Source organism: Canis lupus, chromosome 16 (genome assembly GCF_011100685.1).
Source record: "Canis lupus familiaris isolate Mischka breed German Shepherd chromosome 16, alternate assembly UU_Cfam_GSD_1.0, whole genome shotgun sequence".
Classification (NCBI taxonomy): Eukaryota; Metazoa; Chordata; class Mammalia; order Carnivora; family Canidae; genus Canis; species Canis lupus.
The window spans coordinates 46848704-46867039 of record NC_049237.1 but is presented as its reverse complement, the minus strand read 5'-3'; the positions used below and the strand labels follow the sequence as shown (position 1 = coordinate 46867039).

Here is an 18336-nt window from a genome sequence, read left to right as displayed (position 1 = left end):
GTTTTGTGTTTAAAATCTCCATGTAATGTTCATTATTTGTAACTGTCTTACCAGGGGCTGTAGAGTAAGCATACAAGAAGTCCGCTTCGACTGGTATTTTCTGACAGGCCATGTCATCCTCAATTCCACTGTCAGTCTCAATACCACAGTCTAGTTCTGTACCTCGGCAGGCCTAGAGGTTAAAAGATAAGTGTTTAGGGGTATGTGGGTAGCTCAGTGGGATAAGCGTCTGACTCTTGATCTCAGCTTAGGCCTTGATCTCAGGGTCATGAGTTCAAACCCCATGCTGGGCTCCACACTGGGCACGGAGCTTACTTAAAAAATATCAAGGCTGTGTAAAAATGGAGGTTAACTATGAAGAGTCTTTTTGATCCAAGTCTAGCATGAACATTTATTCTATATCTAATGAGTGATAGTTTAAATGAATAAAAAAGTCACAGTAGTTCAGTAGCTTCAGTGGAAAAAATAAATCCATTGGTTAATCCACAAATGAGCAAATTAATCCCCAATTAATTCTCAGTAATTAATTCTAGTTGTTTAGTCATAGATTACCTGAATAATGAAAAGTTTGGGTTTTCCAGTCAGACTTCTACAGTAATCTCCTCGGAAGAAACCTGTTACTTTTCTCAGGTCAACAGGTCCATTTGTTCCAAAAATTATTCCTTCATCCCCATGGCTTAGAAGCACGCAAACAAAACTGCTCCTTTTGCTATGATCTTCTTTAGAGACTGGAAAAATGTTTACAAGTAAGGAAAATAAACAAAAAAAACCAACACAGCTTCATTTACCAATCAATCTCCAATTAAACTGTACAGGAGTAAGGTGAAGAAACTTGAGGACAGAACTGAGACATCACTGCAACCCAAGTTGGGGCAGGTCAATATACCTCAAAATCACTTTAGGAAATTAAAAAAAAAAAAAAAAAAAAAAAAAAGGGCAGCCCGGGTGGCTCAGCGCCACCTTCGGTCCTGGGTGTGGTCCTGGAGACCTGGGATCGTGTCCCACGTTGGGCTACCTGCATGGAATGGAGCCTGCTTCTCCCTGTGTCTGTGCCTCTCTCTCTCTCTCTGTCTGTCTCTCATGAATAAATAAATAAAATTAAAAAAAAAATCACTTTAGGGAGGTGACACGAATAACTTTTATTTTACATATATAAAATGTAGAATTATGTAGAGTATGGTACCACAGTTCTTTATAATTACAGCTACACTGTAATATAAAATTAGACAATGAAGGTAGGTCACTCTTTTAATTATTTCTTACCACTGTTCATTAATTCCAAAATTTCTTCGCATGTGAGATCATTTTTATTTCTGACTTCATATTTCAAGTTTGTGAATGTTTCCCTGAGGTTTGCTGCATCTACATCTGTACCAGACCGAGGTGCCATTCCTTGAAAACAGAAAGGATTACTTATAATTGCACTAAAAAAAAGAGAGTAACTGTTCTGAAATAAACTATTCAGCGAGTCACACAATCCACAATAAATTATTCTTTTCAACTGATAAGAAAATTTAATGATTCTGATCGTGGTAACACAAAGTCTCTTTAGTTTCTTAGATTATAAGCCATTTCATAATATAAAAAAAAATGACATTTCATAATATAAGCTATATCAGTGTTACAATCATAAGGATATCTTTCAAAAAAAAGGATATCTTTCATGGCTGCTTAGATAGTGAAAAACACAGTTGAAATGCTTAATGAGAGAAATCTGGTTAAATAAATTATGATTCATAATAGATTATGATGGAATACTGTATTACCATCAAAATTTCTGTAGACAAGGGGTGCTTGGGTAGCTCAGTCAGTTGAGCGTCCGACTCTTGGTTTTGGCTTGAGTCATGATCTTGGGGTCGTGTGATCGAGCCCCACATTGAGCTCTACACTTGGCTCAGAGTCTGCTTCGGATCCTCTCTCTCCCTCTCCTTCTGCCCCTCCCCCTGCTCACTCTCAAATAAATAAATAAATTTTAAAAATAAAAATTTCTGTAGACAAAATTCTGCCATGGGAAAAGGTCACTTATTAAACAAAACTTGTAATACAAGAGGATGCTTTTGCTTAAGAAAAATGATATATATAACACTACACACATCTCACACACTCATGGGAGCTGAATTTTTTTTTATTTTTAAGTTCCCAACAATTTAAAGATCCATTACTACTTTAACAATATTTTTTTTCTCAGGAAAAAAACCCACAAACCACTGCCACATCAATACTGTTTACCAGACATCCTGCTATGAGTAATTTCCGTCAACCCTTCCAAACACCAAGGAGACAGTGAGTGTGACCAGTTACCTTTGTACAGATATGGGACAAGGAGTACAGTGAAATTCAGGAACTTGCTGAAAGTAATAAAGCTAGCATTAGGCCTGTACTCTGGGGTCTTGCACTTAGTAGCCTCTATAGTAGCTTTCTCATTAAGTGTACAGATTGTACAATGCACTCAAATTTTAAAATGCTAAACAGTTAAGGAGTACACACCTTAGAACTGAGTCAATTATTTAAATGTATGAATAGAATAAAAGACTCAATGCCAATGCCTTCAAAATATTGTTGATAGAGCATCTCTGAGTAGTGTGACTATGAGTGGTTTTAAGTTTTTTTTCTTTTGCTAATCTGTCTTTTCTGAATCTTTTATTATGATGATATGTAATTTTAATACAATTTTAAAAAGCCTATCAAAGTTTTGACTCTGGAGAGGCTGAGGATACTAGGCAGCTATGTGACAAGGTGAGTGAATTCCAGTCCTGGATTGTGAGCCATTTAATAGTAGAACAGAAAATACAAGACTGCCAGGAGATCACTGTGAGGACCTGACCTTCACCTTTCAAAACAGAAGACGAGCTCACTCTAATGCTAAAGCCAGACTCCTGGCTTAGGTAATTTGTTGTTATGGTTGTTAAACAATAGGTTCAACAATGTAAAAGTCTATAGGAAGTGGGCATTGTAACTAGCAATGTGATGTAGAGTATCTGATGGTTGAAGGTAGCATCTCAACTTAGAGCCAAAAGCAATACAAATGCTCCCATTCAGATTTAGACATCCATTTTTCCAATTGCTGTTTCCTCATAACTAATCTAATACCAAGTTCTGCTTATATTTCCAGTACAATCTGGGTTCTTCTGGCCATTTTCACCACCAGCCAGGTAGATGGCCACCTAAATTGGACCTACTGCTTCTAACTTCTTTAATTAAAAGTTAAGTGTAAAGTGATTAATATGCCAATTCGAACAATTAACATAGCATCAATATAAAAATAAGAAATGGAGATACAGCCCAAATTTACCATATGGTAAATTATGCAAATTAAGCAAATAGAATATTACATAATCACTAAAAGATCTCAAAATTAGAGAGAGACACGAAAAATGGTTATATTACATTACATAGAACAAGCAGGATATAGTACTGCTTGCATATTAGGAATGACATTAAGCTTTGAAAGAAACTAGAAAGAAATCAAGTAATACATCAAGATATTAATTAACTTTTGGGGACTGTAAGGGATTTTATTGTTTATATTCGCTAAAAAAAAAAAAAAAAAGTCTGAATCGTATTCTAGATTTGAGTCACACCCAGTATAGACTGAGAAGGAGATCTGGTGAACATAAGAGAGCAGTTTCAGTACATGTGGAAAGAAGTGATGACGGCAAGCTTAAAGTACAAGTTTTCAAAATTTAGAGGAGACAAAAATCAGATCAAAGCTTGAGAGGGAGCAGGGTAAAAGAAAGATCTCTTTAAGATGGGGTTCTGTCATTTTTGTGGGGAGAAAGGAAGACGTCAATAGAGCAAATGAAGATACAACAAAGTGAAGTAGTGCAGGAGGTGACTTCAGAGCTCCGAGTGGGGACTGGGAGGTGGGGGTGGAGGGTGGTCAGGCACACCAAGGCCAAGTCCCAACTCTGCTACTAAATGATCTGTGTGACTCTCTGCCAGAACTTTAACCTTTTCAGAGTTGTTGTTAAAATTAAATGAGATAATACCTACGAGGTACCTTGCACAGTTCTTGAAAGAAAAATACTAGTCATTATTTGTTGTGATCCTTCTATTAGAATGAAAGAGGAAGCAGGAGGATAAACAAGCAAGGGTTACACAGAAGTTGGGACAGGAGAGCCAACATACAGATGGGAGGCTAGCTTTTGGAAGAGGGAGAAATTCTGATGATGGGCAGGTCAAGAGTTCGTGATGTAGGGTGTGTGGAGTCCTGCTCTATCTTTATATCATGGCTGTTCTGCATTACCGTTTTCTAACCAAAAACACCAGTTCTATTTTTTTATATTATACCAAATACAAAAGGTACAATACTTGAAGAGGACTAAAAATCATGTTAGGATACATACCAGTACTTTTATGAAAGTTCTTATTATTAATTATTATACATAAACCCATTTCTGGATAATCCATTTTATAACTGTTGTCGAAGGACATTCCCGAGTCCATTGATTTACTTCCATGTAAGATCTTTCTGTTTGGAAATCAAACAACAGGTTACAAAGGTAGAAATGACCAATGCTACTGTTCACATTAATACAACTTTTACAACACATAAGAACAGTTCATATCTGTTGAATGCATGTCAGGCTGTGTGCTACAGGCCTTTCCTGATTTAAATTTCATGATAAACCATTTCACAGATGGGGAAATGACCGCAGTGGGGCTCAGGAACATGCTGATGCTTATGCAGATGCTGTGTCAGAGCTAAGGCCTAGCATACCTGTGAGACTTCAGAGTTCACGCTTTTAATCTCCACATTTTAGGGTATTCCTCTAAATTTTTATAAAATTTCAAATATATTTCATAGTTTTAAATTTTTAAATTTCTTGTAACTTTGTGAGATATTTATCTTTCAAAATCTTAACAATTACCCTGAAATGATGGGAAAATGACAAAATGGAAATATGACCCAAAGCACAGTATTTATCACAATTCCTAAACTGTCCCTTAAACACTATGAGCTGAACAAATTAATAGTTAATACATAGAATCACTGCTGTAAATAATTGGAAATACTCATCTGAAGGTCGCTTATCTAAAAACCTCTGTTATCTAGACCAAGGTCAAAAAAACTTTTTTCAAAACAGCCAAACAGGGCAGCCTGGGTGGGTCAGCGGTTTAGCGCCAACTTTGGCCCAGGGCATGATCCTGGAGGCCCAGGATCGAGTCCCATGTCAGGCTCCCTGCATGGAGCCTGCTTCTCCCTCTGCCTGTGTCTCTGCCTCTCTCTCTCTCTCTCTGTGTCTCTTATGAATAAATAAATAAATAAAAATCTTAAAAACAAAACAAAAAAAAAAACAAAACAGCCAAACATTAGGTAGTCGAGGCTTGTAGGTCATACAATCTCTGTTGAAGGCAGCTACTCCATTCTGTTAGTGAAAGTAGCCCAGGACAACATGTAAATAAATGTGTGTGGCTATGTTCCAATAAAACTTGACCAAAGTAGACAGCAAACCTGACCTCTGATCTAGCCCAAGGAACAGGAAAACCAGGTCTAGAAACAGCTAAACATCAGTATCTAAAGTCTACATCCTCAAGCATTTAACCTGAAAGTATTTCACATTATATACAATTCTACAAACACTGTTGGAAGGAGATAAAATGGTAAATTAAAGCAGTCAAGGTCAGAAACAACTGTATTTAGCTAAAGGTGAAGATCCCCACATTTTACAGTTAAGAAAATTAGCACTCAGAAAGCCAAGTGACTTACTGAAGATTATATAAATTAGGGATCCCAGAACTGTAATTCCCTAACACCTCCTATTGCCTCTTTAGGGCTTCTCTACCAGCAACAGGATAGCCACATGGGGAAGGTGCACACTGATGCAGAGCAGAGACTCAAAAAGTCAAGGGACATGAGGGTAACTTATCATAAGATAAAAACAGACTTAAATCTGTTTTGGGCTCCCATGTAATTTGCTATTAGATTATACTCTGTGATATGAAAAGGTAGGAAAATGCACACATCACTTAAAAAGGTTTAAAAAAAAAAAAACACCTAAACCCTCTAAAATGAGATTGTTTTTCAAAAGTTTAGTTTCTAGTAAATCTCCTTAGCTAAACAGACACAGCCAAATCTTTATTGGTAACCTGTTCCTCATTCTATAATTATCTTGTTTAGTATGAAGATCACTAAATAATTACTTATTTTTGTCCAAAATAATAATCCTGGGTCTCAGAAGAAACTTTCAGAGATCCCAAGTAGATAGTGACATGAATTACATTAAGGGTATCTGCATTTTATCTTTATCCTTTCTCCATCATCTGGTTATGGGAAGCATTAAAAAGCAAAATACTGCAAAGAGGAAGAGAGAAAACAGAGGGTAGAAGCTCATCGGAAAACCAGGCAATTCTTCCCTAAGACTCAGAATTGGCACTTCATTTTAGTCATAAAAAAGAAACAGAAAGTCCAAAATCTCCAAACACAAAAGCTCCCATCCTGCAGATGGATTTAGGAAGGCACAGAAGCATCCAGACTTGCGAGTTCTTCCTCTCCTGTGGCATCCTTCTGTTTCCAGGTCGGCGATTCTGACTGTGGGTCAGGCACTGTACCTCATGTTTCCCTCCATCCTCCGCGCAGTTTAGTGAAAGTTTGACATTGAAGACAAATTCAGGGAGGATAAGTTAACGTGTGCAAAGCCACGTGGCTGTTGAGGTAGGAAGTCAGCTGGTTCTCTCTGGCTTGAAAGCCCTTTCTGCTTCCCCGCTCCTCAATGTTTGCTGCATTACATAACACCTCTTTCTCTGATTATAAAGGACAGCATTAGAAATACTCACGTTTCTGCATTTTTAAAGGATTTTGCATCCACTGAGTTTTCAGTGTTCTCCATGGATACTTCTAACTGGAATATAGAGAAAAGACAGAAGTTAATCAATCCATCATCTTAAGACCCCTGCATTATATTAATTACTCTAACGATTATTTATATGGACATCCTCACATTAGCATTACCACTCCTCCCCCAGCTTCACCTCTATTGGTAAAGGTTTCTGTAAGTCAAACCTGAGAACAATAATCCTTTCTAAAAGTATGTGTGATAGGGTCCACTTCTTCCTCTCTCTCTCTTTTTTAAGTGAGCTCTGCAGTTCATCTATAGTGTACAGGTATGAAGCGTGCTGCTTGATCAATTTTTGACATTTACGTGCTCCCACCAGATCAAGATACAGATTGCAACTTGTTTCCACTGCGACAGATCAGGTCATTCATTGACAGAAATTCAGCCTTCCAACTCAACACAGTTAAAACAGAACCGAGGAACTCCCTAGCACAACGGTCTACCTCACGTAGGCTGTTCTACGACGCTTTTGATTCCCAAGAGCTACAGCTCCAGGGAGTTCCAAAGCCTCCACATAACCTTTATTCTGAAACTAGGCTTGAGAATCCCAACTTCTCGTGTGGGGGTGTAGAATGGCCAGGGAAAACTGGAAGCAGGAACTCCAGTTTCGTTTTCGTGCTTCCATCAGATGGTTCCAGGGGGCCTTACGCAGTGAGCAAGTCCTTACAATCCAAGCAGCCACCACTCATTGTGCGCTTCTATGGCTCGCACATTTCCAAGACTCCTGAAAGTCAGGAAACCCTACTTCTGGTGATTAAGTGACTTTGTCCACAGTCACAGAGCTAAGTGACTCAGGCCCTCTCCTTCCCACTCTGTCCTGTTGCCTCTGCAGCAGCCAGCTCCTTACTACTTGTGTTCCGTTGTTCTCCCATGTCTTCTCTGGCCTTCCAGAAGTAAAGGTACTTCCCATGGCACTCTGCCTCCCTAAATAGAGAGAGAAAAACAAGACCAAAAATTCTTGACTTTCTTTAGCCTCCAGAAGCCTTGGCTAGCTCAGAAATTCGAATCCAAATACAACTTTAACCTAACTTATATGCTAGGATCAAAATTCTTAACAGAATACCCAAGCCCATCAACAGGACTCACCCAACCACAAAAGCCACACAAGACCGCACAAGTCCTAGCCTTCTGTCCCACTTTACACTGAAAAAATTGTGATAAAACGTACATAAATCTACCATTTTAACTACTGTTAAGTGTACAATTCAGTGACATTAACTATAGTTACGTTAGTACATGACCATCACCACCACCCATCTCGAGAACTTACTTTCTTCTTCCCAAACCAAAAATCCCTACCAAAGCCCACTGTTTTCAAGGCCTCCTAAAAGCAAAGGAAACCTCTTTTGTTCTCCAAAAGCTAAGTTCCTTCCTGCCTTCTCCCTAAATATTGCGTGAACCTATGGTGGAGAAAGATGGAGACAATAATATGGAGGAAAGGAAGCATCAACATTTCATCTCAACCATAGAGGAGAGCAGTGTTTTACTTTCTCTCAAGCCAGACTTCGTTTTGTTTTCTAACAAAGACTCTGTTTTTCTACCATCTTGTTTCCTATAGGCTTCCTAGAAAACCAAGGGAGGATGGTGAACACTACTGAGATGAACCATCTTTTAGTCAGTAAGCAAATATTTAGTGAACACATGCTTTTTGCCTGATGCCATTGTAGGCACTAGGGCAGAGTGGAAGACAAGACAAAGCTCTTACCTTTAAGAAACTTTCACCCTAGAAAGGAAGAATAATTATAGATTGGTAATAAGATTTCTGACACTAACTGGGACTATGAAGAAAAGAAAATAAGGTAAAGTAATGGAGAGACTGGGAATATGAGCTACTCCAGATAAGGTGGTTGGGGAAACCATCTTGTAGGTGCCATTTACATTGAGATCTAAACGACACAGAGGCTATCCTTGCCGGGAAGAACCAACAAGTACTAAGTCCCTGAAAAAATTTGGTGTATTCATGGTACAGAAAGAAGACCACTTTGACTAGTGCATGGTAAATGAAGGGAAGGCAAAAAGAGAGATGAAGAAGCAAAGGTGAGATCACATAGGGCTCTCAGGAGCCAAGAGCAGCTTTGGTTTTTTTCTGGTTGCAAGGAGACACCACTGGTGTGTCTTAAGCAGAGGGGGCGGCATGCTTTAAAAAGATCACCCTGGATGCCAAGTGGAGAATCAACTGTAGAAGACAGGAAAAGAAGCACACAGGCCAACACAAAGCCTTATAGAATAGTCCTAGAAAGAGATGATGGTGGCTAAGATTAGAGTTGAACACTGGATATAGGTAATTAAGAGTCTGAAACTCAGGGAGAGATCAGCACTGGAGATACATGGGGCACTCTGGTTTTTACAGGTCCAGCATAAGGACTAAGAGAGGTGACTGAGACAGGGGGAGCCACTGGTGGGCAGGGGAGGATCAGATGAATATGGTATACCAAAGCATATAGAAGTCTTTCAAGTAATGTTCCATGCTTTAAATATTGCTAAAAAAGGTCAAGTCTGTTGAGGACAGACCACTGGCTTTGGCAAGATGGGCATGAGTATAGTGGGGATTATCAGGAAAAATCGTTCAAAAGCTGGAAATGGGCAAAAGAAATAATTGTATATCATTTAAGTGTGGTGCTGGGCTTGGTCTAGAGGAATCTTGAGGATTAGCTGATTTTATAGAGTGTCTTATTTTTTAAGCTTTTATTTAAATTCTAGTTAGTTAACATATAGTGTAATATTGGTTTTGGGAGTAGAATTTAGTGACCAATCACTTACAACACCCACTGCTCATCACAAATGCCCTCCTTAACACCCATCACTCATTTAGCCCCATCCCACATCCACCTGCCCACCAGCAATCCTTCTGTTCTCTATAGTTAAGAGTTTCTTATGATTTGCCTCCTTTTCTCCTTTTGTTTCCTCCCTTCATGTTTTGTTTTTTAAATTTCCCAAAAGAGTGAAATCATATGGTATTTGCCTATCTGACTAATTTCACTTAGCATAATATGCTCTAGCTCCATCCATCGCTGTTGGAAATAGCGAGACTTCTTTTTGATGGCTGAGTGACATTCCATTGTATATATACCATATCTTATTTGTTCATTCATCAGTTGATGGACATTTGAGCTCTTTCCATAGTTTGGCTATTGTTGATAATACTGCTATAAATATCAGGATGCAAAAAAAAAAAAAAACCCATCAGGATGCAGGTGCCCCACTGGAATCAGTATTTTTGTATCCTTTGCGTAAATACCTAGTAGTGCAATTGCTGGGTCAGAGGGTAGCTCTATTTTCAACTTTTTGAGGAATTCCATACTGTTTTCTAGAGTGGCTGCACCAGTTTGCATTCCCACCAACAGCATAAAAGGGTTCCCCTTTCTCTACATCCTTGCCAACACCTGTTGTATACTGTGTTGTAATTTTAGTCATTCTACAGGTGTCAGGTCATATCTCATTTGGTTTTGATTTGTATTTCCCTGATGACTAATGTTAAGCATCTTTTCATGTGTCTGTTAGCCATCTGAATGTCTTCTTTGGAAGTTGAGTTTGATAAGATCTTTGTAGATTTTGGATACTAACCCCTTTCCTGACCTTATAATGACTAGGTTATTTTACAACTCTGCAGAAAACTATGTCACAGAAAATGGATAGACATGCTAGTGATTCTTGTGTATAGCAACAAAAATTAATTTTGTCTTTTAATGATACAACTGATTTCCAACCTGCAGAAAAGATGACCCTTCCAAATTACATTTTATTGCCCTGTAGGAGATTAACCATTCTGCTTCTACTAGCAAATTCATGTCATTATACCCAACCATCTATGTTTGCTCTTCAAATTCTTCTTTAACCTGGTCTTAATACCTTACTGGTTCTCTTATTAATTATGTGATGCATATTTATTTTACATTTACACAACAGTCAGATTTTAGACTTTGCAAATATTATAGTTTAAAAGGATCAATGTTGGGCAGCCCAGGTGGCTCAGCAGTTTAGGGCCGCCTTCAGCCCAGGGCCTGATCCTGGAGACCCGGGATCGAGTCCCACGTCAGGCTCCCTGCATGGAGCCTGCTTCTCCCTCTGCCTGTGTCTCTGCCTCTTTCTCTCTGTGTCTCTCATGAATAAAGAAATAAAATCTTTAAATATATAAAAAAAAATAAAAGGATCAATGTTGCTGCAGTGGGTTGGGAAGAAAATGGGAGAACAAAAATGAATAAAGTTACACAAGTAAGTAAGCAGTTTTGTAGTGAAGGGAAAAGGAGAAATGGGATAGGAGCTGGAGAGAAATGAGGAGTTAGAGATATCTTGCTCTGTTTGGTTTTAAAGATGGGCCATAGAAGGCTTGCTTTCAAGCTGATGGGAATGATCTGCAGAAAGTGAGAAATTAACAAGGCAAGAGGAGAGAAAGTTGAAGGGATGAGAGGTTTGCGAATCTAGCTCACATACGGAGAGGCGTTAGTCTCAGTTAAGAACAAATGAGGGTTCATCTCCCATAACGAGAAGGAGGACAAACTATTGGGGCAAAACGTGAAGGATGGTGAATGGGATGGAAGGAGGATGAGGTACTTCTTCTAAGACTGCTCCTATTTTCTCTATATTTAAAAGATAAACTATGAGACAAGAATCCCCAAAAGTCTTAGACATACTTTTACATGTATTTACCCACGTATTGTAACCAAGTAATCCCAAAGACCAATCATGCACAATGCCAGCAGAGGTGTGGGAGATAGGCATTCTCATACACTACTGGAAGGGACATAAATTGGTATTAATTCTTGAGAACATTTTGGTATGTCCTCCTATCCCTCAATAAAAGCTTACAAGGTTGATCTGGTAAAAATTACACGGCCTTAAAAAACCACCCCAGAGGTTGGGAGAGAGGAGACAAGGGGAAAGGCAAGAATATTGAGAATTGAGAATAGTTAAATTGTGGTAGATCCATATACTGATTAATACAGGTATAAAACTTTTTTAAAGAACTTATCAACTATATAGAAAATGCTTCTATTAGAAGACTAAGTAAAAATAGGTTATAAAGTTGTATAAAAATAATATAATCTAAATTAAACACAAGAAAAAGTCCCAAAGTAATTATCCAGAATCTTTACATATCAACCTATTTTTAACAGTGGCTCTCTCTGGGTGATGGGATTACTGGCAACTTATTTACTCCTTAATATTTTCCTATATTTTCTCTGACATCTGTACTGTTTTTAAATTTAGAAAATAGCAACAAAGATTATCTTATAAAATAATATCTATCAACAATGGTAGATTGCATCAACCAGAATTGTGTTGGCCAATCTCAACTCTCAGCCCTGTTTCAAGAGTGACAAAAATAGGGAAATGCTACCACTAAAAAGTAGCAATCTTTCCTTGACTGTTTTGTACCATATTCTAGTCTCCCTCTTTTTCTTTCTCTTTCATACAGAAGACAAACATATTAGGTACAAGAAAGCTCAAACATTCTTAAACCATAAATATAGAGACCAAATGCCCTAGACATGCCAATTCTAACTGAGCAGATTATAATGCAAAATAATCATCCATCCATGGCTGAAAAACAAGTGTGGTTAATGAATTGAGAGAAGTATTACAGAGTGGCTAACAATTCTGAAAACATGCCTAGAGGCAAACACATAACAATTGATTTATTGTTATTATATACAATCCATAAGAAAATAATATTATCTATGTCTCAAGACTTCATGGCCAGCCTGTAGTAAATTTGGAATGAAAACAGAGTGAGAAAGAAGACCTAATAAAAATAGAAATTTCTAAAGCTGAACCTGAAGCTCCTGCCAGTGTCCTTTCTGGCTCTAGGGTTTGCCTCACATTGATCCTATGAATGGGTTTGCCAAATGTCGGATACACAGTAGGTGTTCAGGACCCCCTAAATGCTGATAGGTTCCCACATATAATTGAGGCCTTTAAGATCTCCTGTCAAACCACTTCTTTTGCCAACAGTGCAGTGATTCTTAGACTGAAATACTAACTTCTAACCCTTTTATCTCTTGCCAACAATAATGCTATTGGATGAAACTGTTTTATCCTTATAGAGAGTTTAAATTTAAATAGTCATCTGCTTTCCAGAGTTTTAAATATTTGGTTTTTGGCTCATATCAATGTTAAGAGTTCATCAAAATAAGAGATGACTTTAAAGTCGTCACTTCCTTTTCATACATTTATTGAACTTTAACCAAATCATTTTTAAAAGTTAAAAAAAGTTTCATATACATCAGGCTTAATACAAGTAATTATAATTTAGTAGATCTGATATTAGGCATGAGATGGACAATTTTACTTCAGTAAGGTAGTTGGTGGCTAAAAGGCAAAAACAGGAGTTCTTTAGAATGGGATTTAAAACAGCGTCATACTATTTGATAAGGATTTCTCAGGAACACATACTACGTGTTTCATCGCTTTCATTATCGGTATCTGAACCACATATATTGCAACAGTATTAACTGATCTTCATATACTATCACAAACTTACAGAATGGTAAATAAAATCCTCATTGCATCAGACATGTGCTCATTTGCTCTCTCCTGTCACCATCTGCTTTTTCCATGTGAAAACACCAAACACTCTTGGGAGAAGCACTTTGGTTCTTGCAGAAATGACTCAAGTGTCACACTTAGCATTACCTCACCTCCATTAGCTAATGCTGGGCTGAATACAAATCATTCTGGGGATGGTGATCTCATCTTAGAAGGATTAAAAAAAATCATTCCTTAAGGGAAACATTTAACGCTCTAAATGATACAAAACATAAATGGGAAAACATACCAAAAGGATTTAAAAATCTATCTTCACAGAGCAATGAACTTAACACTAATTGTTTCTGACTGTACTGATGTATATAATTCCATCAATTCAGGATGGAATTCTAAACATATTAGATCCTGGAGAATTCTTAATAGACCAATTGGCATTAGATGGCAAATTTGAATTGGGTCTTAGACTCACTTCTCTAGTTTCTAGACCCCTTTAACATTGCCACTAAAGCTGCTACAGACAAATCTTCAGAAGCTAAAAAAAAAAAAAAAAAAAAAAGGTTGTCAGTAGAAATTTAAACATTTCGTGCTGTGTTTTCCTAAACAAGTGAAAAGTTGCTTTTCCTATTCATATTCTGGTTAGCCAACTAAAGGGACCATTGTATATAGCAATAATGCAGTAAAGCAGAATAAATGATCTACAATGAAGGCAGGCAATGAAGGCAGAATGAATAAAAATTCATTTCTAAAATTGAAATTTCTATATGAAGTTCTAAAGTGTTAAAAGTTAAAAAGCCCACAAAACCCTGTTATTAAAAACAAACAGTTTGAAAGCGTGCCTATGGTAGAGATTTCAAAATAAGATATTAAATTAGTATAAACAGTTTGCTAAATTCCTACTCAGCTAATCTGTCACCCAGCAGCAGGCTGCTTTTGGGAAGGAGCCTCCCTAGTAGGCTGCTGTCCTACAAGGAAACTGAACTAAAGGATAAAGCCTGGTTTCAAAAGGGTTTGAAATCTCCAAATGAGACATCAGAACGAATACAGCTCACTTATGAATCATCTCCGTGAATCTATCTAAAACAAACAAAAATCATGACTTAAGATTTACCAAAACAGACAGCCAAAGAAAAGGCGGCTAAGAATCACAATGCCCTATGTGATTGGAGGGTTGTGTACAAGTGTCCTGTAACAACAGTTCTTCTTAATGCTGGCTCATTTGGGCTAGACTCAGAACAAAAGGTACTTTTACTTATTTATGTATGCATTTATTATTTACTTATGTATTTCTGGCTTGTCCTTCCAGCGATGGTCTGAGACATAATGATCCCCATTTTGCAGTTCAGCTAATTGAGGCTCAGAGCAGGTAAGTAACTCATGTGGCAGAGCCAGGATTCAAACCAGGATCTCTCTGCCTTGAGAGCACAGACTCTCACTCTTCTATATGACTTACTACCCTATAGGAGGGGTAAGCTTATCTGTAGTTTCAAGGAGGGAACTAAAACCCCACAACCTAGAAGGTCTAATGAAAATGCAAAGGACATAATAACATGATGGAAACTGAGTGAAGCAAAGACGCTGAAATAGTAGTACAAAGTGCACTTACTCTAATAAAATAGGAATGACAGTTCTAGTGTTTTTGATGCCACTGGGTGATCTACTTCTAAAAGTAAAATATCTGGTTTCATGTTATTAAGATATTTTCTATATGTTTGTAAAGTAAAGGCGAAGCCTTTCCATTAAGACTTCTGGGAAGACTTACACTTTTGCCCAAGAGCTTGATAAACATCAGGATTATGTTTATGACTTATTAGAGAAGATAAAGTCACAAAAGCAGTCACATATCCAAATTTAGTAAGTGAAACAGAAAGAATATACTTTTCACATTAGTTTGGATAAGAAAAGATTTCAGTTATAATGTACTAAAGGTTTTTTTTGAAATGGTTTCCTGTCTGGTCTCTGAATGCCTCTGGGGAATTAAAAGAATCACCAAATTGGATATTGCCGTTGGACCTGGTAGTCAATCTTTTAATATTTATTTTGTGATTAAGGTAAAAACACACTGAGTGGCAAGTAAAGGTAAATACAGAGTAAACTAAACTATGTTCAGTTGTGTCCTACAAACAGACCAAGCCATTCTTTCCTTTCCTCTGGAAGGGCCCCAGGACTAGGAGGAGACAGGCTAAAAATGTTCCCCACTATTCAAAGCTGTATTTTGTATTTCATATATATATGAAGGACCTTCATTCTATATTTGCCTGTTATAAAAATGATAGATAACCTACAAGGCCTCCCCCGCCGCCCCGAACCACTGCTCTGTAAAAGCAGATTCTGGTTTACAACCACTTGGTTAAAGAAATCCTGCCTCCCAGAGGTTTGGAACTGTAAAAAGTCAAGAGCCAGTTATTTTTATACATTTGTCATTTGGGCTGTAATCATTTACTGAACTGTGTGCAGAGTACTGCAGTAAACCTGAGGGTAGGTGTCCTCATGGGGGGCTCACACCTGTACTCTCTGCTATCTGGAAGTGGCTCCCTAAGGCAGATACCACACAGTGCTGGGTAGGGACCAGAGAATTTTATCTTACTCTACCCTAATTCAGAAGCTCTATGAACTATTTGCAGGGAAGAACAAAATAGGCAGAGGAATAACATTACATAGTTACAAAGCACAGTCAACAGACCTCTCATTTTATACTCACCACAACCCTGTGAGGTGTCTATATAATTTATGCCTAATTTATGAATGGGCTAGTAGTAAGTTTTGCCCTTGGGACTTGGCCTAGAGTGGCCTGACAACAAAGTGTCTGTCCCCCTCCAGGACATTTGTTAAATGTGTACAAAACATTATCTAACAGTCTAAGAATTCCCATCTCTCGTTCTGGGCCCAAACACCAGTGCTTCACATTTAAGGCAGAGTTTAAAGATCTAAACAGTAGGCACCAAAATTCTTTTAAAGCCATACGTGGAAAAAAAAAAGACTGTTTTTTAGCACTGAAGGGGGATGAAGCAGGAGATTGTGTTAAATTGGGTTTGAAAGCAAAACAGCAGAGAAACTTGTAATTGCCTATATCAGATAACATGTCAGTCTCTTAAAATGGCAGGAAGTAAGGCCTTTTTTTTTTTTTAAAGGAGAGCAAACACAAATCTGATTTAATTGAATACAATGTTTCATTTCTTTTTTACTGAGAAGGGGTTTTACTGCCACACTCCAATAGCCTGTTCATTTATTAAAACACGTTCTAACTTTCAAAGCCTTCTTCTGCAAAAGAGCAAAGCAAAACCAAAGCTCAAACATCACATTGTGATAGGGATGATTTAAGCTTTAGACTTCATTCCTGGAGAACATGTAACTTCAACACATTCAAAGCGGCGGCTGAGTACATTTTGATACAGGCTGGTCTAACCACCTTGCTTAGTGCCTGTGATTATCTTGCGAATATTCATACTCACGTTGGTATAGCGACTCCCTATTTCACTTCTACTATTCCCTTCTGATTCACATCTTTTAATTATAATTTACTAAGTAAACCTAAAATAGGCTTATTTTTTCTAGACTGGGCATAATTATTAAAAAAGCACAATACTGTAGTATGGGCATTAACTTGGGCCAGGCCCCTCTGTAAAGGGGGAAAACAATTAGGAACAACAAGATAACAAGATAAACATGGTCCCTCCTGGAATCTGCTTACAAAGTAGTAAGGAAAACAGTAAACAAAACAACTGCAAAGCATGGGCCAGCTGCCGTTTAAGAAATGCAGGATGCTAAAGGAACTCACAGTAGGAAGACCTAACCTTGAGGTACTTAATGAGAACAGAAACCTAAGTAGGAGTTCCTCAAGCAGATGTGATGTGTAATGATGGGAGAGAGGGAATATGCAGTGTTCCAGGCAGAGAACAGGTTCTAAGATCAGCCTGGCTGGTCAGTAACTGAAATGGTAGTATCACAAAAGATAAGGCAGGGGAGGGGATCAAGGAGACACAACCTATGCTTGGCTTTGTTAGCCTTGTTAAGGGACTGGATTTGTTCAGTGGGCAAAGGAACAGCCTTCTAGAATTCTATTTTATAAAGCTCACTCGGCCTGTGCTGCGAAGAATGGGATGGAGTGGGGGAAAGGGTCTGGAAAAGCCAAGGAGGCTGCTGTGGCCAGGTGAGAGCCTGGGGGGGAGGGGGGTTCTCAAAAATGTACAGACGTGGACAGATCTAGTGCCTATTTTAGGGGGTTCAGAAGGAGGCTTGATGGCTAACGGGGAGAGGTGGCTGCGGTTCTCGGCTTGGACGCCACTTACGGAGGACAGGGAAGGAGGCAGCCTGTGCCCGGCGAAGCCCGGCGGGACAGGGTGAGAACGGCACTCTCCAGGGGACTTCGGCAGCGGATGCGAGCCCGGGAAAGGGCGGCGCGGCCTTATGCAAGCCTTCGGGTCTGAAAAGTAAATGGAATTCAATGCTGGAGGCTAGTTCCCCGGAAAACCGAGTCGCACAGCCAAGGCAGGAAAATCGAGGCCCGAGACCAGACGGGCTTCCCGCGCCGCTCGGCACCCCCTCCCAGGCTCGCCGCCGCCCGGCCCCGGTGCTCCCGGCCCGGCCTCTCGGGCCTCCAGGCCGCCGGCTCCGCGTCCTCCAGCCGGATCTCCGTCCCCCGGCCTCCCCGACCCCCGCTCGGGTCTCCCGCCCAGCGGCCTTCCGTGCACCTTCTCGCAGCCGCGGAGGCGCCGGAACAAAGGATCCGCCGCCCGGGAGCAGCTGCAAGCCCAGGCGGGTCGCCGGGGCGGGCGGGGCGGGCGCGGGGCGGGCGCGGGCGGGCGCGGGGCTCGGGAGGATGGAGGAAGCCGGCGCCGGGCGCACAGGCTGCGGCGGGAAGACGTGGTGGTTGCACTCACCGCACAGACTCCGGGGAGCAGCCAGGAGCCGCCTCCTCTCCGCACCGGGTCGCCTTCCAAACGCCCAGCCTGCGGCGCTTAAAGGTGTGCTCGCGGCTGCCCTGCCCCCGCTAGCCCCGCCCCGGCCCCGCCCCGGC

The 18336-nt window shown here is 39.6% G+C and overlaps 1 protein-coding gene across 4 annotated transcripts in view; it reads right to left on the bottom strand.

The window, feature by feature from the left end:
* CASP3 (caspase 3) overlaps positions 1-18336 on the bottom strand; it is a 21312-nt gene extending 2976 nt beyond the window's left edge. The window contains exons 1-8 of one of the 4 annotated variants that reach the window (XM_038560421.1): positions 18200-18282; positions 17609-17742; positions 7684-7760; positions 6778-6842; positions 4347-4471; positions 1264-1392; positions 553-728; positions 52-172 (exon numbers count right to left, since the gene is read on the bottom strand). In XM_038560421.1, coding sequence (XP_038416349.1) covers positions 52-172; positions 553-728; positions 1264-1392; positions 4347-4471; positions 6778-6842; positions 7684-7746 — 679 coding nt within the window. In that variant the 5' untranslated portion in view covers positions 7747-7760; positions 17609-17742; positions 18200-18282. Of the gene's footprint in view, positions 1-51; positions 173-552; positions 729-1263; positions 1393-4346; positions 4472-6777; positions 6843-7683; positions 7761-17608; positions 17743-18199 lie in introns of all 4 variants that reach the window. The other 3 variants (XM_038560420.1, XM_038560423.1, XM_038560422.1) reach the window with 3 other exon arrangements.